Here is a 26,590-nt window from a genome sequence, read left to right as displayed (position 1 = left end):
GAAAGTAGTATGGATATGTGCACACATAAATACAAATATCCTTAGTCTGTCCAATTTATCTTTGACGATATGTATTGTTCCCTTTCACAAATGTTATCCAAGATTAATATGCTCGAGTTAGGGATATAAGATCAAAGGATAATGTGGTTCACTTCGGTTCAAACAGTAGAAAATGTTACATTTAAATACTTCATGTGGATCAACTAGTTAGAGGTTGTATAACGGTATTAACTATTGTAATGCTTAAAATACACTGGTAATGTTGAGTTAAAAGTCGAGCAGGAAAGAAAACACAGATTTGAAAATGCCGACTAAAGCTGGAATGACATTTAACCACCAAATCTTGGGATGACGTGCATGCAGTCGATCATGTCTACTTGTCGTTCAGGGTAGGTACAGGAGATGGAGAGTATCCCAACATGCACTGGGCAGAAGAGACAACAGTCCATCACAGGTTATCATGTTGATCACATTCACACCCAATGTTGTTTAAAATAGTTGCTTGACTTAAATGTGTTTAGAACGGAAGAGGTGATGCACACACTCACGGGGAGAAAACTCCACAACAAATAAACACGTGTTGGAAAGACAACATCAACAAGCGAGTAAAGGTTCAAAATAAATTATTTACGGACCGCCAAATTTTACGTCCTTGTAACTAGTTGGTTTAGTGAGGTGTAAAAAAATAAGGGATAACACTCCACTCAGACACAGTCATCTTTTAAGTTAATTAATATAAACTTGGTATATTAAAAAAATAATCATTTCGGTCCACAAAAGGTAGTCTTTCACAGTGACGGCTGTAGTTTCCTGAAGTCCTAGAAGTCTGACCCTCCAGAAGGAGTTTTAGTCTCTTATATGAATATGTATATGCTCCATTGCTAATGTTTGAAGCTTGATGTGTTTCTCAGTCTGTCCACAGTAAAAAAAAAAAAAAAAAGCTGGGCTGAGCTCCGAGCTGTGCAGTCATCAGGTAACATGGAGTGTTAGTGTCCTGTATCCAGGTCCCTCATGTACTCCTGAAGTGCCAACAGCCTGGCGTCGATCTCCGACAGCTCAGCACCTGTATCTAAGGAGCTCTCTGAGGTGGAGACGTAAAATGATAAGATGTTTTGTGTGGTGGATAGCTTTCAAAAATCAATAGTAATAATTTCACTGCAGCAAAATGTAAAAGACTTGCATTAATTACCTTTGTCTTTCATTCGGTGTGTTGGAGTACTGCATAATGGCTTCCTGGTCAAAAGGCCTCCTCTAGACTAGAAACGGATAAATCGCACATTAATAGGATAAGACTGGCAATATTCTGTATTTTTTTTTTATTATTGTCAACAAATCCCATAAAAACCCATCAATAAATGGATCTTACTAACAAGTATTGTCTATGTAACCAGAGCTAATTCCTTGTTGCCATAGAGCTCCATTCTTCAAAAATGATTAAAAACACATCAGTGAGCCACATCGTTGTGCTGGGTGACATGTTCCTTCATTACGATGAACATGGAGCATTCATACCAGCCTACTGCTTCAAATACTCACTTGTGTCAAATGTGTATTAATCTACAGATGAAAATAGTTCAACAAATTTACTCCTTTTGGTCTTATCATGGGATTTGTCGACGATAATACAAATACAGAATAATAACCCCAATCTTATCCTTTAAATATACAAATGAGAGAACAGCAACAAACAGTGTACTAGAGTTACATGAGCCTCGTTCACACAGAGATTCCGCAATACTGCCGTGGAGACCATCCGCTGTTACGCCGGCTTTGCTTTTTCACACTGAACGAAACAATAGCAGCATAATGATGAATAACCCCGGTGTGTCATTTTAGAAAGCACGCCACATCGCGGGAGCAAAAGGGACGTTAAACACAACAGCGTTTGTGTCTAGTGTGGGTGCGCGTGTAGTCTTGCCGTGCCGGCTGTCCTTTTCACACAGACGTCGGCCCGGCTCTGTGACTACCTCCGCTGCCGGCTAAGCGGCAGAACATCTATGTCCCCCCATAGACAAAGGCGCAAGGCGGAATAACGGCGCAACATTCCCGCCTTGAAAAGGCTGTGTGAAAGGGGCTTTTAATTACCAGGCCACTCACCACACTGGGTCCATTGTAAGTCTGTTTTCTTCCTCTGTAAACACAGAAAAACAGATGTTAAAATAACCAGCTAAAACAACAGAGACTTCACAAAACCTATCCGGAGGTAAATCCCATCACCTGAACATCGTTTTGGCCATTTCATCCATATCCACTAACGAGCCGTCAGAGGAGTTCCTGCTCCCTCTCCGCTCCACTGATAAACTCCTGCCTCTGCTGCCAGACCGCACCATCTGAGGATAGGCCTCTCTGGAGCGTGAACGCCCCCTCTCAGGGATAATGGGTGATGTCATCATGTCCCTCCGTACCTTCCTCTGTCTGACACAGAAAACAGGGTTAAAGCTATTGTTCCGAGCAGATCAAATATCGGTGCTGTCAAAGAAAAAAAATGATTGAGACCAACTTTTTGAAATCTGCCTCTTTCAGTCTGCGCTGTCTGTCCTGGATGTAAGCAGTTGGGTCAAAGCGTTGACCCCGTGACCCTGTAAGATAGAACGTGGGAATATTAAGAAAACTAGTGTCAGAAAATAACAGGGCAAACTACCGCAACATCATGAGCAGAGCCAGTACCAGTTGGAGAAGGTGACATCCTGGGTATGCGAGCTCGTGGTCCTGAAGAGTCCGCTCTTCTTCCCCTTTCCTCTGACCTTTGCCCTCTGTCCTCCATCCGTTCTCTAGATCCTGAGCGAGCCCGGCCTGTCCCGTACCCCGACCTCCTCTCGCGGGAGAGAGAGCGATAGATTTCCCCGTCGACTCGAGAGCTGACGTGACTGGACACAGGCGTCACTCTGCTGCAGACACACAAAGAGGAGGTGCGCAAAGTAGGTAAATATTATTCAGATTTAACATTTTCTTTCTTCACATTATAAGTGAATGAATGAAAGAGAGAGAAAGTAAAGATATAGTACATGCTTAGAATGTCTAACCCTCTACGCAGTAGCGCCAGCTCACTGGTGAGACTCTTGACACGTACACGGAGAGCACACTCCGATGCTCTCAGCTCCTCGAACTAGCCAGGACAGGGAATGACGAATGTTAAAAGTTACAAAGGAAACACCATAAATCTTTTAGACTACTTTGAGAAGCAGAAGAGATCCACCTGCTCCATTAGGAGTCGCTGCTCCTGGCATCTCTTGCTCGCCGAGCGTTGACTTTTGGCCCTCTCCTTGACGAGCTGCTCCTCCAGCGTCCTCACTACCTCTCTGGCCCTCCAGTCCTCCCGTCCAGGTGTGGAACCGCTTCCACTGACCTGCAATCGCTCCAGAACCTTAGCCATGGCCTCTTTCTCTTCTTTCACCGCAGCCAGCCTTGAAAACAGTGGGAGACATTCTTTTTAAAAAAAGCCCCACATCTCTTCATGTTGGTCACGGTGATGGAGATGAGATGCAACCTACTCTGCTCGTAGCCGCTGTATTTCTAGTTCTGCTGATTTGTTAATTCCATGAGAGGAGACGGTGCTGAGCTCAGCCCTCAGAGCTCGGACTTCCTTCTGCAGGGCAGCCGGGTCAGGCTTACCCACATAGGGCAGCGGTAAGGGGTAGTGTATCCTACAAGTACAAAATAGTCAGCAAATCATGAGTTATTATTAACAAAATACTGAGCAACCAAACAAAATGATGTTAAATGTGTGACTATGTAATGTATGTTGCCGCAAAGACACAAACCTGTCAAACTCCACGGTGTATATGAGGATTAGATATCTTTTGGCTGTGAGGACAGACGACTGCTGGTGGCCGCGAGGACGACTAACCACTCCTGCTTTTCTGTTACGTAGCAGCTCCAGGTCAGCGTAGGTCAAGAGGTCAAGTGTAACCGAATCACTCATCTGCAGAAAAAAGCTCAAGTTAACTATATAACATTAGAAATAAAACAGACTTTATGGCCACCAACTTGGGGAAAAACTAAACTTCTAAAAGATATTAATGTTATTATGATGGTGGCCTCAGGGGCCGCAACTAACGATTATTTTAATTGTCGATTAATCTGTCGCTTACTTTCTAACAATTAGTTGTTTGGTCTATAAAATGTCAGAAAATGGTGAAAAATGTCGATCAGTGTTTCCCAAAGCTCAGGATGACATCCTCAAATGTCTTGTTTTGTCCACAACTCAAAGATATTCCGTTTACTGTCATAGAGGAGTAAATGTAAATGTAATTTACATTTAGCATTTAAATACACAAACGATAATTATGTATTTTTCTCTTCATCGTGAATCTAATGTGACATTAAAGTGTTATTTAGATACAATTATTAGAATTTTTTTTGTTTCACTGAGTGTGTCCAGTTGAGACCGATTTCTAAATGTACACAAATTTCCAATTGTTTCTCTTATTTTCCTCCAGGCCCTCTTCTTGTGGCCACTGTTCCTTAACATGAATAAAAAGCAGAGAGGGAATAAGACAGCTCTGGATAACTGAACATTTTTCGTGGAAACACTGAACTCGAATGAATGCGTCTCGCATCCGCTCACACAGCCTCGAGCAAATCTGTGTCTGTTCACATCTTTCTATTGACTTTGTATGCATTTGTGCCACCACTGCATTTTTCCCATTCTATCAGAGTGCACCTTCAAACACACCTTTCTAACAGCTGATTCCAACATGCTGCAGAAAATAGGGAACTGCTTGAAGTTCCCGGTTTTGCGTGTGAGGTCCTCAATGTCTAAAAAAGAAGAAGAATGAAATGGTGTGAGTGAGACTATTTGTGCCTGTGATGACATTTAAACTATAATAAATGTATGCTACTTACATGCTGGATCAAAGTCCCCCCTCCATTGATCTGCTGTCATTGAGTCGGAGATTTCGACTATCAGCAAACCCTTGTCCACCTCGATCTTCACAGAAAACTCCACTCCTCGAACTACAATATCCTCCATCACCTCACAGCCCTCCTCCATCGCTCTGGGTCTGTGAAGGACAAATAAATGATTCTTATGAATTAGGAGCAACTGGAACCAACTCCTCTACTGTTCAAAAACAAAGCTGGGTAATGTTAGTGGGCAATTTCACAAGCTTCTGTATGGTTAAGGATTGCCATGTCACAAAGCTACATACGTTTGATGCCAAGAACTAATCTAAAGCACGATCTATAACCCTGATTTGAAGAAAACTATTTTTCAGCATCTTGCAAAGTCAAAAAACGTGAGGGCTCAATGTTAAGAGTTGGCACTTGTCCCAGAGTCTGGTGGGGGTTCAGGATTTAGATCTTTAGCCTCCTAGCAGAGCCCCAGATCAGATGGAGCCATCAAGATCATATCAAACCTCTTGACACATAACATTTGGACACATCTGAACCTGATTCCCTGTTGCTTAACGATGTTAACAAGGGGAATTTAAATGGAGACCACTGTATTCTGTTAAAAATCAGTCATTAAATAATACATGCAAAGTTTTGGAGTATTTCATGTCCACTAGTGGGTTCATGACCTGAGAGAAACAACCCAAAAGCCACATTATCAGTAAGTCAGGTAGTGCGTACATCATGTGCATGTCCTGTTTTCTACTCACAGGATTGGTTTTGGAGAGTGTGTTATATTTGTACTTCATTTAGATTTATTCGTGCAGATTTGCATTTATTTCGTTGACATTCTATGTTATTTTTTTTATGTCTAATAGTATTAGTTGTAAAACATTAAACATGGGGGTAAAGCCACTATAGAAGATGTTAGATTTCTGTTATCTTGTAACCGACATCTTTTAAAACATATCCACATAATAATTGTGTCTCTCTCTCCTATTTCACCCCCAGATGTCTCCTGGCTCACCTCACACAGCCTGTCCTCATCAACACCCAGCCTGTCCTACCTCACCCAGCCTGTCCTCAGCTTGTCCTACCTCACCCAGCCTGTCATCAGCCAGTCCTCATCCACACACACCATGAGGGGCGCTAGTGAGCCAGCAGAGTCCGTTTCAAAAGGTGTGATCATCAGTTTTATTGGGTAAAAGTTGTGGTTGGTTGGTCATATCATATGTCGAGGAATCAGCAAATGTCTTAGGACCTGTTTTACGAGGTAAGATATTCATTGTGTCTCTTTTGTTGCGTTTAACTGCTGTTAGATTTCGCGCTTGACTTCACTTTGTACCGTGCAGAGTGAAAGCGACTCACATGAGTCTGTGCGAACCTCATCTTTAACCTGCACAGCCAACATTGGACACACTGATAGTCTGGATAGTTCACTATCACGTTACGTTTCAGTGTCCGCGTTATTAAAAGGATAATTGCGGGCTTCTGAAACATGCTACGTCTTCTACTGCTCTGTCAATAGATCAGCTAACGTTAACGCTATTGTTAGCTCATGTTAGCTAGCATAGTCGTTAGCGTTAGTTAGCGCCGGGTCACAGTTAGGTCAACTTAGTTAACATGAGTCGCAGCTAGATAACCAGGCTATCTGTATGTGAATCACTCGACTACTGTTCACCACTGTGTGAATAAAGGGCAAACAATCACGTTACCTTTGGTCGCAGTAATGCTCCGTAATGAGGTTAGCTGTCAACACATAGCTAGACGGAGGTAACACATCTCTCTGCGGTAGCTAGGTGAGGTGCATGAAGCAGCTAGCAGCTCGCTTTGTGCTGCTATACAGTCCAACAGCATGTGGAAGCCACCGGGCACCGTTGAGACGGGACGGGAGCGGTTCAATAACCGGGAACCGTTCAATTCTTCTTCTTCACTTTGCTCTGCCTCCGCTGCCTCTTCTTCCTCTGCTTAGTCTGTAGGGAGGCTCGACCGCTCTCCGGCGTGTTGCTGCCCTCTACAGGTAGTCACAGGTAGTGAACAGACACTACAACAGACACTACAACAGACACTACAACAGACACTACAATAGACACTACCTCCACAGGTAGTCACAGGTAGTGACCAGACACTACAACAGACACTACCTCCACAGGTAGTCACAGGTAGTGACCAGACACTACAGACACTACAACAGACACTACCTCCACAGGTAGTCACAGGTAGTGACCAGACACTACAACAGACACTACAACAGACACTACAATAGACACTACCTCCACAGGTAGTCACAGGTAGTGACCAGATACTACAACAGACACTACCTCCACACTGCTATGACACTAGGCTGAACATTAATAGTGCTAGAAGAATATCAGTTATATAGTAGCAATATAACTATCTAAATGCTCCATTAGAAAATGTACATTAGAAAAAATGACTGAAATAAAGGTACAGAAGAATCATAAATGATAATATTGCTGCAGAAAAATGCAAATGTGCTATAAAATGCAAAATATACTTTATATCGCAAGTAAAAGTACCCAATATGCAGGAAATGGAGTATGTTTATATTATTACAACTTTTGCATACATTTGTAAGTATTATTTTAATAATATATTTTAATTATAGAGGCTTTTTCATAGTACTCAAAGACACTTTACACAAGTGTAGTTGGTGGAAGTGGAGCTAACTTCAACTGCTTTATATACTGTGATAGTTTAATTTCTAACAGTGCATCATATTTTATGAATGTTTTGTATGTAATTAATCTGCACAGTCACTATAGTAGCTTGAGTTGTCAAATAAATATAATGGAGTATATAGGTACAATATTTTCCTCCAGATAGTGGTAGGTTTGCACCGATCCGACTTTTTCAGTCCTGATACCGATATCGATACCTGGGCTTTGGGTATCGATCGATACCGATTACTGATCCAATACCAGTGTTTAATTAATAAAACAATTTTTTTTATTTTTTTTATTTTACCTTTATTTAACCAGGTAAAATCAATTGAGAACCAATTCTCATTTACAATGATGACCTGGCCAAGAGGCAGTAGCACAGTCCACACAAGTGACACAAACAGCACAGATACAATACAGTATGACAAACACATGAGAAAATGGCTAAAAACAGCATAGGTAAATTAATAAACACTATGTACAAAAAAAGGCGGATTACTGGATGTTCTTTGTAAAAATGGAAGAGAGAGAGAGAAGTGAGGGCTGGTCAGCAAGTACAGCAGTCAACTATGACTTGTTGCAACTTTTGTTTGAACATGTTGAGAGAGGTGAGAGCTGTTAGTTTGAGCGTGTTTTGTAGTGAGTTCCAGTCATTTGCAGCGGCAAAATGAAAGGAGTTATGACCAAACACAGTACGGACTTTTGGAATGATGAGCCTAATGAAGTCACTGGATCTTAAACGGCGATTGCTGTCGGAAATGTGCAGAAGATTGGAGAGGTAGCGAGGGGTCATTCCCAAAATGGATTTGTAGACCAAGAGCAGCCAGTGTTGTAGCCGCCTGGTGTGAAGGGAGGGCCAATCCACCAATCTGTAAAGATCACAGTGGTGGGTGGTGAAGGGTGCACATGTGGCAAAACGGATTGCTGAGTGGTGGAGTGTGTCCAGTTTTCTGAGGGTGGTCTTTGATGCCATTTTATAAATTATATCGCCGTAGTCAAATAGAGGAAGGATGGTCATTTTCACAAGGGTGAATTTGGCAGAGTGTGTGAAGGAGGCCTTGTTTCGATACAGGAAACCCAGTCTAGCTTTGACTTTAGCCAGAAGGTTATTGATGTGTGTGTTAAATGAGAGAGATGAGTCCAACCAGAAGCCAAGGTATTTGTAGGAGCTGACAAACTCTAGCTCCGAGCCATCAGCACTGTAGATCTTGGGAGGGCTGGGGATGATGAGGTTTTTCCGGTCAAACAGCATACATTTGGTCTTTTTGGAGTTGAGGAGCAGGTGGAGGTTGTGGAAAGACTGTTGGATGGAGTTGAGGCTTTGTTGAAGAGTGGACACAGCAGAGTGGAGTGAGGGACCAGCTGAATATATGATGGTGTCATCAGCATACAGATGAATCCAGGAATTTCTAGCAGCTTTGGCTACATCGTTAATATAAATGGAGAACAAAATAGGGCCTAAGATGGAGCCTTGAGGCACACCTTTAGAGATGGTAAGAGGTTCAGACATGATGTTTTCGGTCTTCACCCGCTGGACACGATCAGCCAGGTAGCTAGCAAACCAGTTGCAACATCTACTGGACAAGCCAATGCTGGTAAGTCTTTGCAGGAGAATGTTATGGTTGACCGAGTCAAAAGCCTTGGCTAGGTCTATAAAGGCAGCTACACAAGTCTGTTTGTTGTCCATGGCGGTGATGACGTCATCAAGGACCTTCAGTGTAGTGGTGGTACATCCGTGGCCTTTCCTAAACCCAGACTGCAGGTCAGACAAAATATGATTTAAGTCAATGAAGTGAATTAGTTGTTTATGTACCAGTTTCTCTATGACTTTGGCCAGACAGGGCAAAATGGAAATTGGCCTGTAGCAGTTCGGGTCAGAGCCAGAGCCTCCTTTAAAGAGGGGGAGAATCGTAGCCGATTTCCAGTCAAGGGGGAAAAAAGACAGATGAAATGACAGGTTAAACAGGCTTGTAATAGGGGAAGCAATAATATGAGCGGCTGATTTTAAAAACACAGGGTCAAGCCCATCAGATCCAGCTGACTTGTTTGAATCTAACTTAATGAGTTCATCCAGGACTTCCGAAACCTTAACAGGTTGAAGGGAGAAGCTGTTAACGCTGGGTGATGAAGTAGGAGTGTTAGATGAATCTGTTTCAGGGGCAGCTGCACCAAAGAAATTAGATGATTTCACGAAATGTTGGTTGAAGTGTGTGGCCATGCGTTGTTTATCAGTAACAACAATGTCATCAAAAATCAAAGAAGTGGGTAGATGCGGAGAAGCAAGTTTGTTTTCCATGGATTTGACTGTTTTCCAAAATTTCTTGGCGTCAGAGCCACTGGCTGAGAATTCTTCTTTGAAATGACTGATTTTAGCTTTCCTGATCGCCTGTGTTGTTTTGTTCCTGCATTGTCTGAAGGCCAGCCAGTCGGCAGCAGACTGAGAAGACCTCGCTCTCCGCCATGAGGTGTTTTTTAGGCGGATCAGAGCCGCCAAATCGTGACTGAACCAAATGTATGCCTCACTGTGCCAAATGTATGCCTCACTGTGTGGGAGTGACTGGGATCATTCTTTCATGTATAAGGCAACATCAGGCTTGACTTAAACATCGCTTTCCTAACTTTGTAAAACAAAATGTAACAAATAAATATAAATTTACTGAATTTCTATTTATTATTAAGATAATACATTGTGCAGCAGCAACAAAAAAACTTCCAAATTAACAGGAATTAGAATTCAAGTGTGAACCTTTTTAATGCAGCAACCAATTGAGTCAGTATCAGTATCGGTGCATCCCTAGACAAGAACCAAGAATCTCTTCATATTTGTCAAGCTGGTACCAGTTATATATTTTTAATATATCAAAATTCTAATAGTAGACGCATGTTGACAAAACATCTGTGTGTTCGGCCTTTAGCTGTTTGCTTACTTAAGTATTTAAAAGCAGTTTTGAGTGGAAAACAGGCACTTCCTGTAAATGTTTGATGAACCTGTTGCACAAGCTCAGAGCAGACCCTGCCCTCTCTTCACGCAGTCTTGCTGAAGGGCTGTTTCCACGGAGACGTTGTTCACCCCTAAGGCAAAAAGTCGAGTGACTGAGTCTGAAGTCTGCTGCTTGTCTGTAACGACGCAGAAGAACACAGGCAGCAGAGGAGAGTGACCTGGAGTGTGTGCTAAAGAATGACTGACTTTTTTGGTCTTCCCATGCAGAACTCCGCATGGAAGAAACATAAAAGTTGTGGGACTTCATCTCTCCTCCCCATGACTCCCAGGAAACCTCAGCAGTGGCTGCAAGTGGTGGGACATGCAGGTTTGTTCATTTGGTCTTACTTTTCTTTTTTTTTTTTGTTCCTCAGCGGGTCTAATTTTGTTTAAAAAATATCTACAATGTAAGTAATGGAATAAATATGGTTAGTCTTCTTTTCTTTGCTTGTCTTCACAGGGAGCTTTCACGTTGGTGATTATGGCACACTGCTGAAGAGTTTTTGTGAGGGAGAGCAACAATGCTACCTCAGGTTGATGGAGGACTCTTTGAGGCCCTTTGTTCCAGCATACCACGGTGTGGTGCAGCGGGACGAGCAGGATTACAACATGATGGACAACTTGCTTACCCATTTCAACTCACCTGCCATCATGGACTGCAAGATGGGGAGCCGGTAAGTTTTAACAGGGTAATTTTTGTCACTGAGAGCTTTTGACTGAGTTTCAGGCAAATTTGAAGGAGGAGACATATAGTGCAGCACTAAATCTCAAAAAGGCCTAATATTTTTTTATATATCCTGAATATATTAGTGGCTGAAATACAAAATTATAGAACTCCCATACATTTGCTGGATGTCTGTCCTTTCTTTCTCCCTCTTTCCAATCTATCGACTGTACTGTCAAATAAATGCCTAAAAAAATAACCTTAAAAAAAAATTTATTACACAGCATTGTTGAAAACTCGATTCTATTGATTAATCAAGACGATCTGTGGTCTGTTATTTCTTTATAGCAGACCGTTGCTATGTATAACAGACCGTTGCTATGGGCGCAGTTCTGATGTCGGACTCTGGCGGACTGTTTTTGTGTCAAATTATTGATTTCTTAAGTTAGTAGCCGTGTAATAAGCGGGATAATGTACAGCTAGCGGGTCATTGTTGTGAAAGAAACTCCTTCAGGGCGATGAGAGAGTGTGGGTGCGGCATCGCCCTGTCAGGGTTTCTTTCAAAACAATGACCGGCTTGTTGTACATTAACCCGTAAGTTGTCAAACAGAAAAAAATGATTTTCATGGAGAATAATAAATTATTTCTGAATACTTAACAAATAAGCATCTGTTACACTCAAATTATATTATTGTGTCTTATGTTAAAGCGATATGTTCCTCTTTGAAGCATTTCATCTGTCACAGTTATAGTATATTAGCCTTTAATGGAATTAAAGGTAGGGTTGGTAGTGCTGTTCAAATATTTTTTTTTGTTATATTCAGCCTTATATTCAGCCTGAATGAAATGATTGGATGGACTTTGGGATTGGACTTTCTCTCTAGATTTAGGGACTTTTGGAACTAATGCTGTTAGCTACTTTCATTGGAAAAGAGTTGGCAACACTGGGCTGGGTTTTTAGGTTGGATGATTTTTAAAATCTATTGTACTCTTGCTAGTTTCTCAGCATTACCGTCCCTACTTTTAATAAGCTCCAGTCACAATAATAATGAGGCACTGTCCATCACAGCACATACCTCGAGGCGGAGCTGCTGGTGGCCAGAGAGCGGCCCAAGCCTCGTAAAGACATGTATGAGAAGATGGTGGCTGTGGACCCAGAGGCCCCAACGGTCCAGGAACGAGCCCAGCAGGCAGTGCTGAAAACCAGGTATATGCAGTGGAGGGAGACGCTGAGCTCCACAACATCTCTGGGTTTCCGCATCGAAGGATTCGGGGTAAGCCCCTATGTCTATCAAAGGTGGTTGTGTCAGGTCATTGATTCATCTTGATATACTGTATAGCGAATAAATGAGGCTAGGTTGACATCTTTGAAAAGTGCAGTTTGCTTTTTGCAGCAAAATGTCTATCTTTATAGTTTAATTAGTTGTAACCTGTACGTTTCCTGTGCAGAAGTCAGATGAAGAATGTCACACAAACTTCAAAAGGACCAAAAGCAGAGAGCAAGTGATGGAAGCACTGGAAAACTTCGTTGAGTCCAATACGCAGATTGTGGTGAGTGTGACCATCACTGACTTTCATTTACACATACATTTGATTTTCCTCTCCTCTCTTGTAAATCTTGTATCTTTCCCTTCAGTGGGGCTATCTGAGACGGTTGAAACAACTGCGGCAGGTCTTGGAGGCGTCGGACTTCTTCAGAACACATGAGGTTAGATGTGGGGCAGTTTTGTTTAACAGTTTCGTAAATGTTTTGAACAGGATTTTGGAAATGTAAAGGAAAGAACCATTCAGCTTGTTCCAAAAGAGCAGTATTGGAAAACTATGGTGCCCTTTTTTGTTGGCTGGTGTAGGCAAGCTTAGGCTGATAATATAGCGCATTTGTCCACTGGTGGAACGTTTTCCTAACAGCTGTGTCTCTGTAGGTTGTGGGCAGTTCCCTACTGTTTCTACATGACTGGACAGGCAGAACAGGGGTCTGGATGATTGACTTTGGAAAGACAGCGGCATTGCCAGCACACCTCACCTTGGACCACCGCACTCCCTGGGTAGAGGGCAATCGAGAAGATGGCTACCTGTGGGGTCTGGACAACCTCATTGATATACTTGCCAACATGCTGCCACGGACCTGAACGCCTCTCTAAACATGTAAATTTACTCTTAATCCTTCCTTCACCACTCATACCTGAGTTACTGCAGATGCACTAGCATCTGAAAAGGTTGTGTCGTCAGAACTGTGGGAATTAACTATATTGGAAAATACAGTATGAGGGTGTACAAAAAGGAAGATGTTATTGATTATAAAAGTAAATACTTTCCAGAACAGACTTTTATCAGAAAATTAGTCCCACAACATTGATCAAAAGGTCATTGGTGATTTGTGGAATCTCAATCTGAGCCTTTTAAAGTTTGACCACTGAACAGACCAACAGTCACCTGTACTGCACTGCCACTAACACTGAGCTCACCCTGTAAGAGCCAAACACATTCTCAGTTTCCAGCAGGAGACGCCGATCCTACTGTCTGGAGATGACACTGCTCATTATTTCAGGTAAAACATGGCACAAGCAATTATAAGCCAAAGATAGGGTTTCTCCCCTCTGGTTTGAGATGATCAGCAGTTTAAATGTCACACTGTGTCATTAAAATGGTGCTACAATTATAAAAGTGGATTTTGGAATTTGTTTGCCTCACAATTATCATCATTAGTTTTCCCACATTCGATTGTGAAATAATTTCACCATTTATGGATTGGAGTTAGGATTACATTCCACCATTAAAGGAACAGTGTGTAACATTTAGGGGTATCTATTGGCAGAAATGAAATATAATATAAATAAGTATGTTTTGGAGACCAAGAATAGGTAGGGTGTTCCTTGTGGTCCAGCAATATTAGACCTTTGCACATAGTGATTTATGGGTTATGGGGTTAATGGTTTGATTTTCACATTAAATTTGATCTTATTTTCAGTCTTGTCTTTTTGATTATGAGGGGCTAAAAACCCTGGCTATTGTTTTTAGCCATGCTAGCGGCGTGGTTCTAGGGAAGACAATGTCGGTCGGTCAGTCCACCATTTTAGTCCACACGGAAATATCTGCAAAACTATTGGACGGATATGCCGAAAATTTTGTACAGACGTTCATGGTCCCACCACCATGAGGTTGACATTTGAGTGAAATGTCCCAACAACTATTGGATTGCCACGAAGTAGCAACATCAACAAGTCAAAATTTGAGTTTGTCCAATACATAATACCTGCAAAACTGATGACATTCCCATCATCCTCAGTCATACTCACTTTGTGTTTACTGCAAATCAGCAAATGTTAAAGAGGATCTATTATGCTTTTGTGCTTTTCCCTTTCCTTTAGTGTGATATATGTTTTTTTGTGCATGTAAAAGGTCTGCAAAGTTACAAAGTCCACGCCAAAGGGAGTTACTCTCCCCCACAGAAACACTGCTCCTGAACTGCCTGAAACGCCTTTGTGCCGCCTTTTCTTCCGTAACGTGGTGATGTCACCAAGTAATACATTTGCATAACACCTGCTTAGCAGCTCGTTTGGCACATCCTCAAACAAAGCTAGTTTGAGCGAAGCTGGAGCCGAGTCTGGCGAGTTTGGTTCGGTTGACCAATCACAACAGTGGGCCAGCTGACCAATCAGAGGAGTCTGGACTTTTTGGGAGGGCGGGGGGAGGAGTTCAAACAGAGCGTTTCAGACAGAGGGTGAAAAGAGGTGCTGCAGCACAGCCGGGATGAGAAAAATAAAGTTTTTTTTTAACAATAATGCATGTAAACATTTTCTAGTAGAAACCAAAATACAAGTATGCACCTGAAAATAAGCATAATAGATCCTCTTTAACATGCTTAACTAATATGGTGAAAATGGTGAACATTATACCATCTAAACATAAAAATGTTAGCATTATGACATTAGCATTTATCTCAAAGCACAGTTGTGTCTATGTACAGCCTCACAGGGCCGCTAGCATGGCTATAGACACTTCATCTTTTTCATTTACAAGTCAAATTTAAGGCCTGAAGACAGCAATAGTAGATAAACATTATTTGATGGATTGTTTCAGCACAATGATACATAATAATACAACACAACATTTCTACTCTTATCTATTTAAAGACCAGTGACCAGAGTTTATGCTACTATAACTGTTGGCCAAATTTACTGATAATTTTTTTGTCAGTGTCCCATGGAGTCTTTAAAATTTGAATGAAATCTCCTTATATCCTTACTGCGACTGACACCTTGACAGGAACTCTCTGGTTTAAATTTGCATCTTTTTGTCTCAGTAGTGGTTTAGGTCATGATGACTCATGAAAACCAGGTGTTTTTAGTCCTCCTTCGAGGCATGATGGTTGATGGCATTTGATGTTTTTACTGTTTTGGATTATTGAATACGTCAAGATTGTAGAGTATAATTCATGCTTTTCTGCCTTCATACAACCGATCAAACAAAACAATCAGTTTAACAAATTGCAAATTTACTTGAGAAAGTTGAGGCATTAACAGCACTGTTTATTAACATGCACTGTCCTGGAATAAACCAATAAGTAAATAAGTAAAGTAATAAATATTTATATTTTAGTAAAATGCATATTAAGATTGGTTGGGAGTACTTGAGAAAGGGAAAAGCAAATTGTTTAATACATTGTTAATTCGTATGTCATGTTTAAATCCTGTATTACATAAACAATACATTTTGTGTGTTACATAAAGCACAAAATGAAGCTCATCATCTAAAAACCTCTTTACAAAGTAATTTTATACTTTATTGTTTAGTTTTTGGTTATTGTTAAATCCATTGTACAGTAATCCTGTTGAGAAAGTAAAACATTGATGGATTCATGCAGCTATCAGCATTTACTCACATACAGTTAGTCATTAAAATATCATATAGAGTGATAGATGTGCAGCACTTTAAACCTGACCAGATCCAAATACTAATCAAACTCTAAAGTTCAACACCTGATGTACGGCTGACTGGTGAGATGAAGGCAGATGTGCTCTCTGTCTTCCACACCTGTCTGCTTCTGTCACTCAGCCATCAGACGGCAGGCGGAGGGAACCCCTGCCCTCGCCGGCAGCACCAGACGAGATTAAAGGGATGAGCAGACAGAGAAGCTGAAAGTCATGCTCAACAAATCCTCCCACACAGTCTGCAGCAACAACAAAAAGCCCTCTGAGAGGGGCTGGAAGCTGCACGGTATAACCTGCTGGCTACTGAGACCCACAAACCCCACCGGAGCAGCTTTGAGTTGAGTGCTTTGCACAAGGATACCACAGTGGTGGTAAAGATAGAGGGGCGAGCTCTGCTCTTATGTTTCACCTACTTTAATGCATTCTGCTGACCTGGCGAGCTTCTGGTCACATGGCACTTGTCTAATGTTTAGGCCACTGCTAAACATTAGTTTCAGTAGCGGGGGAGAATTGAGGTTCAAATCAGGACTCGAAACTCCTTAGTCCACGCTGGGTAGATACAACTGAGTATATATATGTTTATATATAAAGCAAACCGTGTGTCACTTTGTAGCTCTTTAAAGTGAAGTTAAATTTAGGTGTGATGAAGGCTTGAAAAAGAGGAGTAGTGTTTTCAATATGAAGAGATGACTGCACCAATCAGGGTGTGCTCAAAGACGGAGAGGGTGGGCAGGGGATGATGATGTCAGTGTGTGACAGATGAAACATCAGACAGCCTCTCAGTTTGCACAAAAAACTCAAGAGGCTTCCTCTCGCTGGTCATTGTTCAGCAGATCCATGGAACGAGCACAGCAGACCGGCGCCGCTCAGGGAACGAACGCTGCTGTCAACGAGACCAGGTACTATGTGTTTTTTTTTTTTACTTTAAACTTTAACTACTTGATTTGTGAGTGGATTATTATATCATAAACTGCTACTGACTAAAAATGTTTTAATGAATTTAGTGTTTTCTTATAATAAATATACTGATTTAACCAAAACACAGCATGTTTTCAGTCACATTTTTGTGAAATAATTTTGTATTAATGAAGGGGAAAAAAAGTGCAAAATAAAATATTTATTTAGCATAACTGTACAATTTAAATACAAATTTTACATTGTGGTTACAAGTAATATATATCCTTTTTTTTTCTTACAGGATACATTCTCTTCAGGTGCATAGTTTTCCTCCTAAATGATTAAAGCAGCAGAGTAACCTCCAAGAGATGTACAGACTTTTAGCAGCAATTTTAGAGCCAAATGTATCGCTGTATATGTAAACTAACAGTGCTCTACATAGCCAGTGCATGTATGTTGTGTGGCGGGTAATGTATGTGACGCATACTGTGAGTGTGTGACTTGGCAGCCCTGGCGGAGGCGGTGCATGCTTTTGCAGTGGTGTATCTGTGCTGCTGCTGTGCTCATGGCCCAGAGGAGGGCTGCTGGCAGCTGCTGCTGCTGCTCCAGGGCACCCATGAATGAAGACAATGCTCGTTTCTGCCTGCTGGCCGGGCTCATCCTGCTCTACTTGTTGTGCGGGGCGGCCATCTTCTCGGCCCTGGAGCACCCCTTTGAGCTGGCTGCCCGCCGCCTCTGGAAGCAGCAGCTGAACAACTTCACCCAGAGATACAGGGTCAACCTGGGCGCCCTGCACACTCTGTTGCGGCAGTACGAGGAGGCAAACGGAGCTGGGATCAGAGTGGATACGCTGAGGCCCCGCTGGGACTTTTCTGGAGCTTTCTACTTTGTGGGCACAGTGGTCTCTACTATTGGTAAGCCATGAAGTTTTTTTTGTCTTTCTGAGATGCTAAATTCTTAGATTATCCTTATGCAATACCAACTCCAAAATGGTTAACCTTGATCTTTTAACCTTTTATTTTGTGTGTCTCTTCTCCAGGCTTTGGCATGACCACACCGGCGACCATAGCTGGAAAAATATTCTTAATCTTCTATGGTCTCATCGGCTGTGCTGCCACCATCCTCTTCTTTAACCTCTTCCTGGAGAGGATCATCACGATGTTAGCTTACATCATGCGCTGGTGTCATGAACGTCGGCTAAGGTGCGCCGGAGTTGGGGTGGTGTCAAGCAGGGAGGAGACGTCCGGTGAGGAGGATAGCCTGGAAGGCTGGAAACCATCAGTCTATTACGTGATGCTGATTCTCGGTGTGGCATCGGTGGTGATTGCGTGCAGCGCCTCCACCCTGTACAGCTCCATGGAGAACTGGAGCTACGTGGACTCCCTCTACTTCTGTTTTGTGGCCTTCAGCACCATCGGCTTTGGGGACCTGGTGAGCAGTCAGAGGCAGCAGTACGAGTCTCAGGAGGCCTACCGGCTCGGGAACTGCCTTTTCATCTTAATGGGGGTATGTTGCATCTACTCACTCTTCAATGTCATTTCCATTATCATCAAGCAAACTCTTACCTGGATCGTGGGTAAGCTGGTGTGCTCGAGGCGGCATCGGCCCTGCTCCTGCTCTAGACCTGGCTGTCGGTTGCTCTGCTGCCCCTGCCTCCAGAAAAAAAATCACAACCGCCTGCGCCCGCCTGCACACCTCAGACGAAAGCGCTTAAAACGCAACACCGTGCAGCCCATCTCATCCCACTGCCCTGCAGGAAGACTCCGCTACAGGGACGGCTCGGTGGAGACAGTGTGTGACAGTGAAACGGATGCAGGCGCAGTGGCTGATGGGGTATATGTGGGCCGTCGTCTGTCGGGAGAGATGATCTCTGTCAATGAGTTCATGGTGTCCAACAAGGTGTCTCTGGCACTGCTGCAGAAGCAGCTGAGCGAAACAGCTCACCAGGGTCCACGGCAGAGCTACGGCCACCAAAATGGATTCTCTGGTGGTGTGGGGGCCTTGGCCATTATGAATAACCGCCTACAGGAAACCAGTGTGGATAGGTAGCACCACTGAGATGTCATTCTTGTGTACATTGCTTTGGGTACTCTATACTGGAGACCTAATCCAACCTATTTCCTCATAGAGGGATTTAGAGAAAGCCAATCCTTTATCCTCATTCTCCTGTGTGGAAGCGAGAGCAAAAAAGACAAATACAATTTTAAAGAATTCAACATCACTGTGAGGAGGGGTCTGATGTCCTGAAGTGATTGGCTCATTCAAAAGCAATCAGATGAAAGAAGCAGCGAAGGACCACTTAAAGGGAACTGCTGATTTAAGAGTGCTGCACATGTCCCCTGAGCTCCTCAATAAATGTAGTTGTATGTGAGGTAGTATTAGTGAACATACAGAATATATCTACAGTCTCCTCTTAGATAACTAGCCGCAAATATAAAACATTTAAAATGTTATTTGTATTTAAACAGAGCTTCTCAAACGCACTGCAGCAGCTCACGAGCACAGAGGAAGAGACAGTTTAATTTGTTGATTGCTCACAAGTCTGCCATCTTGTTTCATCAATGCATGTCATTGAAATTCATAGTAATCACGAAAGAGCGCTGAGATCCAGGGTTTTCAATAGAGCACATCTAATCAAATGTGGCCTGTAGAGGACGTCCTTATGTCAATAAGTGCTGTACAGATAGTCGCAGGCTCACATCAACATAGCGGAGAGCAAGATTCAGGCTCTCCTCGGCCAGCTGGAGGAGATCCTTTACTATGCAAGAAACCCTATTTTAATCCATTCTGTATCATCGTGCTTTGGATGATGAGTGTGAGGAGAAAAGCTTCATCCTTAGACACAAAATCATCCATTTTCCTCCAGTAGTCACGCTTAAGGAATTGTCTTCACTGTAATTTCAAAACAATGAGAGAAATAGTTCTTTAGTGAGTTATTGTGAGAAAAAATACTGCAAGTCGTCAATTAAATAGTCTTTATTTAGGTTTAAAACAATCATGACTCTTAATATATAATGTCTATACACAGAAAAATACTCACTGAAATAATATAACAATGCATTATATGATGTGGATAAAATGACCCTTCCTGAAACTGATCTGTTCTGATGCTGTTTGTTTTTATCTTTACTATATAAAAGATGAATAAGGCAGCACAGTATACATCATCAAACTTATGGAAAAAACACATTTCACATACACTGTATTGAAGAAAATGTTTAGAAATATGGTTAATATATAGAAAGAATTGCAAAAAGTATGTAGGCATAGAACTTATTCATGTAAAACAGATTTTGATCGGTCATGAAATAAAGATTTTAGGGTATTTGGGATGCTTTTAGTTCAGATTTTGGTAACAATCAAATCGTAACGGTATATAATCTATCAAACTATTTTAACAAATAACTCATAACGTAACACATAACCTCACTCCAGCCGAGTGGATCTTATTCTACATGTTTAAAATAAACTAAAAATTGTAGACGTGAACGCCTCTTCAAAAGGAGTTTAGATTATGTGTGAAATGTATTTTTTTCTTGACTAAGTGTGTGTTGAGATTTATTTAGTAGATTTAAACATTTAATTAGTTTTTATTTGCCTGGCACATTCGGCCATGAGGGAAAAAGATAAATTTGTGCATTCCCATCAGCTGTTAGCACTGTTAGCACGGTTAGCACTGTTAGCAATTCCTGTTGATGCAAATGGATATATGTTAGCTGCACGTTAGCTCTTGGCTAGCACTAACACATTTCCCCTTCCTTTTACTATATCTATTCTTAAAACATCATCTTTAAAATACAACTCTACACACGTATACTCATGTTCCATATTATATCCAATGAAAACGTACAATTTCACAGCTGGTTGTTATTCAGTTTCTACAGACTGTTATTTGAAATTTTCATCTGTATCTTCTGTTCACTGAATATGAGGCAGAGGTTTGTTGCTGGGTCAGTGTCTCTGAGTAAGTCTTACAAAATGTCCTTCTTGTATAAATATAAAATGTATCAGGCTTTATTAGATCTATTTTTGCATTGTATTTGTTATGACAAGATGCTGCTTGCTAGTATGATGTAAACAAACCCCCCTGTCTGTTCATCATTTCCCTTTTTGTCAAAGTGCACACATGAAGAAAACATTAATAATTAATTGACATTAATTACAGTCCCTCCATGGATCCGAGGAAACCAGTCGTGCTTCTCAGGAGCCTCCCAGACCCTGGACAGACAGGTAATGGAGAAAATAATGGTGAATATACTGGGCATAGTGAAGGAAATAACATGTCTTCTAATGGTTAGACTGGGACAGATGTGTAGTTTGTACTCACATTTGGTAGAGTGGGCTTGTGAGTCTCTCTTTGTTGGTAGTAAGCAGAAATAATGCAGTTCCTTCTGCAACACACATAAGTGGCATGGTGTAATTTCACAATACAGGGTATATGCACACACACACACACACATACACTTGAACACATTTAGTGTCTCTTACTTGCTCTGTATGCCTCCACCTGGTGGTAATCCAGGGATGACAGTGGATGCGAGGACTGTGAGGACAGACAGCAGGTCAGGTTCCTCCCCTCTGGCGCACAGCTCATCATAAATCTCTGTTGGATTTTAAAACAAAAACAGAAGCAAATTTGGAAAGATTCAGGCAATAATTTCATTTTACATGCAGCTTAAAGAATAAGATATACTTTTAATATTATCAACAAAAAAATCAAACAAACCATGAAAAGTCAAAAAACAATAATGCTTTAGTTTGTCTTTCAATAATTTCAGCCCCAAGCCTATAGAGTGCTACAGGAATGAGTCCTAAAAGCTGGAAATGAGTTAGCATTTAACACTTCCAGTTCTCTCATCTGGATGTCAATGGATTTTTTGAATGGGTTTTTAGTTAGATGTCTGAAATAAGGTCTGTGGTTAACACAAGCTGAAGAGATTTTAATGTTTTGTTCTACGATATAAAATACGTCAGTAAATATCCCACTCGTGAATTTTTAAGCCTTTAATGCTAACTTTCTGGTCGACCTAGAAAAATACGTCGTCCCCGGAGCACTTTATTTGTGCTTGCCGAAGACGTACTTCTTTAAAAATGGGCCACACATAAATATAGTTTCATTTTTAAAAAGGATAAGTAAACTGCCAAAACAGCTGGGCGCTGTAGATTTTAGTTACTAAAACAGTGCATTTGTCGGGGACTACTTTCAGCTGCGGATGAATACACATTTGGTGTTCTAGTGAGTATTTGCCACATCAGGACAGTACACTGCCTGTGTGGGATTGACTCAAATTAAAACTACAGTGCTCATATTCATGGTCATGAAGGAACATGTCACCCAGTGCAACGGTGTGGCTCACTGATGTGTTTTTGGGCAACAATGGAGATCTACGACAGAGAGGAATAATCTATATCGGGCTCTGGCTACACAGACAACTCTTGTTATTGTTAGTAGGATCAATTCATTGTTGATTTTGGTCTTTTCATGGGATTTGTTGACAACAAGTAATACTTGGAATTAAACGAGAGGTATTGATTTGTGTTAGAATAAATTGTACATAGGTGTGCAGTCCCCACAAAGCTGTCTGTCCTCATAAACCAGGACAAGTACAGAAGAGTTTCATCTCAATGTGCTTGAACTTCAAACCTCAAGAAAACAGAAAAGTGTCAGGATTTCAACATCAAACCATGACAACTGCAAGTGCCTAAAAAGAACACAAGAATCATCACCACACACCTGCTACTTTGGACTCCAGCAGGTCCTCCAGCTCGGCCTCCTGGTGTAATGCCTCTGCTGACAGCTGGGGGGCTCCAGGAAAGCACAGCAGAATGATGCTGATGTTGTCCAGGCTGCCCTGTGGAGCGAAGAGGCATCAGCAGAGGTGACTAATGATGGCTGACCTTACAAATGTCAACTTATGAAACATTATTACATCCTGGGTGAGCTTTAGTTTCAGAGATAGATCATTTTCACCTCAAAGTCACCCCACAGATTCAGTGGAGCAGGAAAATGTAAATGGAGCGTGGAAGAAGCTGTGACATTTTGAGGTCATTGTGCGTACCCGAGCTGAAGCCCTGTTACGTAACGGAGTGACATGATGGACATGACGGATGTTAGCATGTGCACATGTGGTCCATGTTTATCCTGATGTGTTTCTTTGACTCTTAAGAAAAGACAAGATAGACAATAAACTCAGTTTCTTTTATTGATTACCTTGAGGATCTGTGAACCCTGGTTTTAAATAGGGCATGAGTTTATAGAGGGAATTTGTTCCACTTACTAAGGAAGAAGATATACATCAATTCAATTATGGGCACAACATAACACTGATCTAATTTCCTTATAGATCTATAGATTAGTTACTGTACAGTGAAAAATGTCCTTCACTAAACACACTGAAATCTTGCAGCTATAATATTTGTGGAGCTGGCTGTATTGGAATAATTATTCTCCCTTATTGGTTTAATACTATTCTTAATGTATAAGGATGATATGATGAGCAATTGTATGAACATCAGCCTTCAATCGTCTGACACTGAGATGGTGGAGAGCAAAACAGAGCTAAAAGGAGAATAAATATTGTAGGATTATTTGGGTGGCTAGAAATCCAACTCAAAATGAATACTAGTGTTGCTCCTTATCTGTTGGATAAGTAAATAAGTTTGCTTTTTTGATGTTGCTTGACACAGGTTTCACCAATTCAAACTTAAACCAGAGGATTTTCTTAGTTTCATCGCAGTGCATCTGGCAACCGCGTGCAAAATGGCAGCCTAAAACCACAATATTACATAGAACCTTTTATCTTTATGAACAAGCCATTTGCACACAGTATGTAGAAATAAATAACCAGATCAAAAAGCCTTCAGACCATTTATATACACAAGAAAAATGAGACGATCGAGCACATCCCCCTGTGGAACTCTACACTTAGTTTACACTTATTACCCACGACGTTTTCCTTGAAAAGTTAGATATAAGAAAAGATGCAACTGGAGTGAGTTTTTTTGAAAGCCTGAGCAAAAGTCATATACAAGATTGATTGTGAGTGATTTGGTGTGTGCGCTATTAATCAAATAGAAACTATGCCTGAGTTATAAAGCTGAGCTCTTTTCTCAAACTGGAATGACCCCGGGAGCTTTCAGATCAAGCCAAACCAACTCAACACAGTCACAGTTTAAGGGATTATGTTATTACATAAAATCCACTGCCCATTAAAAATTATGCAACACAATCTTACACTGGAGTTGTTTTTAGTGTTTATAATCAGTTAAAATGATTTGCCATTCAAACGGCGGAACATGTATTTAAAGGGACTAAGATAACATGTATTCTGTTGTTAAGCAGCAGGTTCTGACCTTATAGAGGCAGAGGTCAATGACTTGGGTGCAGACGTCCCTCAGGTCAGTGCAGACTTGCAGCCGGTTGTGGATGAAGGCGCACAGCTCCTCGTTGCTGATGGTGTCCCACACCCCGTCGCAGGCGAGCACCAGGAACTCATCTGCCGGTGAGCGCTCCACCACACACACCTCTGGCTCTGGTGACACCATCTGCTGGGTGGCCGTCCGGTTCTCTGCTCCCTTGTAGCTGAAGTCCCCCAGACCACGGGACACTGCCAGGGAGCCGTTGATCCGTTGGATGGACACGGAGCCGCCTGCGCTCTCAATGCGCTCTTTCTCCAGAGGGCTGTAAGGTTTGTGGTCCTCGGTGGAGAAGCAGACCTGGCCAGACCGGCACAGCATGGCCCTCGAGTCACCACAGTTGGCGAAGTAGATGTAATATGGTGAGATGAGAGCGGCCACCACAGTGGTACCACCCCTCTCCCAGCCTTCTCGACGTGCCACAGAGTTCAGGTGCTTGTCTGTTTGCAGGAAGCCCTCGATGATGGCTCCTTTCACCCTTTCAGGGTCGTCCTCTGGTCCCATCCCACCTGTGTGCACAAACAGATGCAATGTGGGAATACTTTTCTGAATCCAGCATCCCATAAAAACACATCATTACATAAATAGATATTTGCAGAATGCAATGAGAAATGATAACAGGTATAAATCATATCTTTCACTGTAAAAAGAGCCTTTTCTCCACAACAGTCCACACCACTGATTAAATATATTTATATGTATTCATGCATATCTCTCACCTGTGGCCAGGATCCGACCCAGAAGGTGCTGGGAGCAGTACTGTGCCACCGTGCTGCCTGCATGACCATCGAACACAGCGAAGAAGCTCCAGTCGGCCAGCTCTCCACCCAGCTGTGGCACACAGTTGTGGAAGTCCTCCATGTTGGCCCTCCAGCCCTGCATGCTTCCCAGGGCATAGGTGAGGCCCCAGCGGGCACAGCCCTCCTCAGTAAGCTTGTCCAGGACCGGCCGGTCCAGGTAGGGGCTAGGGATGACCTCCTCTCTCTCCCCATCCCCTGGCTGCTCTCCCTCTGCTGCTCCTCCACGGCCCCCTTTGAAGAAAGAGCTGACCCTCTTCTCCGTCTCTTTCACCAGCTGCCGCATAAACGCAGGCATCTCCACGCTGCCCTTCCTGGATGTCCTCATGGCTCTCATGCACAGCTGATGTGAGTGGAATCTTCTTTTATCCCCGCCTCTGTGTTTGTGGCTGGGATGGAGGGCTGAGCTGGGCCTGATGCTGGGCCTGTGCAGTGTCTGCGTAGCCCTGCTGTTCCAGGGCTCAGAGCATGGCTGCCTGAGCTGATGGATGTTCTCAGTGCTGGCTGCTCACCCCCCTCTCCTTGCTCATCTCCTTCCTCTCCTCGCTCCTCTCTGGAGACCTCACTGATCAGCGCTCGCTCCTCCACTCATCCTTCCTCTCCTCCTTGTTTTGGTCTCTCCTCTTCGCTGCTGTGATTTCACCCTCTTTCTCGCTTTCTCATAGCTCTTCCCTCTTCTACTAGCTCTGCCCTTGTTATTTTTCCTGCCTCCGCTGTGATTGGCTGGCTATTTGTGTGCACCAATCCCTGCTTAGCTTGCATCGCCACTGTGATGTTTGAGCTCACCCTCTCTCACCGTCCTCCTATCTGCAGCTCTGCCCCTCCCACATGTTTGGTAATCTCACCGTTTGATCGGTTGGGATTATGGGCTGCAACCGCTGTGGATTACAGGGCTGTCGGCCATTTAGCACGCAGTGTGTTACTGACGGTGGAAAGAAGAAACACAGGGGAAAGAAGGTTTACTTTCATTATGCACAGAGATGATCCCTTTAAACTGATATTTCACTTGTATACATTAAACATGGTGACAGTGCATGTGCTCCTCTGCAGGGATTCATGACTAATCATCTACCAATTAAAAACAGAAATCAAATCTGCATTATTTTGTTTAATTCTGAGTCAGATTGGACTCAGGGTTTGGCTGTTTTTATATCTATAATGTCTGTAATGTATAACATAGTTTGCTTGTAGTGACCTTGGACATCCTGTGTGCCAAACTTGGATTATGTTTGTATTATTTGATCTTTTATTTTTTTAATATTGATCTATATTATTTAGGAAAACATGAAGGCTTTGAACTGAAACGTTCTCATAAATCTGTGTGAATGATCAAATCAACTGCATTCATGGCTCATCCAGTTCTCTTCTCACTTGGGCAAGTTTCTGAC

The 26,590-nt window shown here is 42.3% G+C and overlaps 4 protein-coding genes across 7 annotated transcripts; 2 read left to right on the top strand and 2 right to left on the bottom strand.

The window, feature by feature from the left end:
- Nucleotides 1–398: 398 nt before the first annotated feature.
- ccdc61 (coiled-coil domain containing 61) lies at nucleotides 399–6,832 on the bottom strand. 3 transcript variants are annotated; one of them, XM_074611501.1, is made up of 13 exons: nucleotides 6,549–6,832; nucleotides 4,846–5,003; nucleotides 4,676–4,758; nucleotides 3,762–3,922; nucleotides 3,492–3,644; nucleotides 3,197–3,404; nucleotides 3,006–3,106; nucleotides 2,668–2,888; nucleotides 2,501–2,579; nucleotides 2,218–2,415; nucleotides 2,098–2,131; nucleotides 1,190–1,256; nucleotides 399–1,081 (listed from the first exon to the last, which is right to left on the bottom strand). In XM_074611501.1, exons 2-13 carry the CDS (start codon nucleotides 4,991–4,993, stop codon nucleotides 987–989), a joined length of 1,548 nt encoding a protein of 515 aa, XP_074467602.1. In that variant the 5' UTR covers nucleotides 4,994–5,003; nucleotides 6,549–6,832; the 3' UTR covers nucleotides 399–986. The 3 variants fall into 3 exon arrangements, with proteins under 3 accessions (XP_074467602.1, XP_074467604.1, XP_074467603.1); XM_074611503.1 differs by having other exon boundaries at nucleotides 2,668–2,885; nucleotides 3,024–3,106; nucleotides 6,549–6,831; XM_074611502.1 differs by having other exon boundaries at nucleotides 3,024–3,106; nucleotides 6,549–6,830.
- On the top strand, nucleotides 5,948–13,825 carry itpkca (inositol-trisphosphate 3-kinase Ca). 2 transcript variants are annotated; one of them, XM_074611510.1, is made up of 7 exons: nucleotides 5,948–6,106; nucleotides 10,726–10,825; nucleotides 10,958–11,171; nucleotides 12,231–12,435; nucleotides 12,611–12,712; nucleotides 12,798–12,869; nucleotides 13,084–13,825. In XM_074611510.1, exons 2-7 carry the CDS (start codon nucleotides 10,777–10,779, stop codon nucleotides 13,288–13,290), a joined length of 849 nt encoding a protein of 282 aa, XP_074467611.1. In that variant the 5' UTR covers nucleotides 5,948–6,106; nucleotides 10,726–10,776; the 3' UTR covers nucleotides 13,291–13,825. The 2 variants fall into 2 exon arrangements, with proteins under 2 accessions (XP_074467611.1, XP_074467612.1); XM_074611511.1 differs by lacking the exon at nucleotides 5,948–6,106 and having other exon boundaries at nucleotides 10,573–10,825.
- A 154-nt stretch (nucleotides 13,826–13,979) lies between these two features.
- kcnk12l (potassium channel, subfamily K, member 12 like) lies at nucleotides 13,980–20,887 on the top strand. Its single transcript, XM_074611504.1, has 3 exons — nucleotides 13,980–16,991; nucleotides 17,291–17,903; nucleotides 18,029–20,887. The coding sequence occupies exons 2-3, from the start codon at nucleotides 17,516–17,518 to the stop codon at nucleotides 19,036–19,038; spliced, it is 1,398 nt and encodes a 465-aa protein (XP_074467605.1). The 5' UTR covers nucleotides 13,980–16,991; nucleotides 17,291–17,515; the 3' UTR covers nucleotides 19,039–20,887.
- On the bottom strand, nucleotides 19,953–26,123 carry ppm1nb (protein phosphatase, Mg2+/Mn2+ dependent, 1Nb (putative)). Its single transcript, XM_074611505.1, has 6 exons — nucleotides 25,125–26,123; nucleotides 24,343–24,914; nucleotides 22,724–22,841; nucleotides 21,478–21,592; nucleotides 21,317–21,380; nucleotides 19,953–21,207 (listed from the first exon to the last, which is right to left on the bottom strand). Exons 1-6 carry the CDS (start codon nucleotides 25,537–25,539, stop codon nucleotides 21,190–21,192), a joined length of 1,302 nt encoding a protein of 433 aa, XP_074467606.1. The 5' UTR covers nucleotides 25,540–26,123; the 3' UTR covers nucleotides 19,953–21,189.
- Nucleotides 26,124–26,590: the final 467 nt, after the last annotated feature.

This window comes from Sebastes fasciatus, chromosome 16, assembly GCF_043250625.1.
Source record: "Sebastes fasciatus isolate fSebFas1 chromosome 16, fSebFas1.pri, whole genome shotgun sequence".
Lineage (NCBI taxonomy): Eukaryota > Metazoa > Chordata > Actinopteri > Perciformes > Sebastidae > Sebastes > Sebastes fasciatus.
This window is presented reverse-complemented; position numbering and strand designations above follow the sequence as displayed.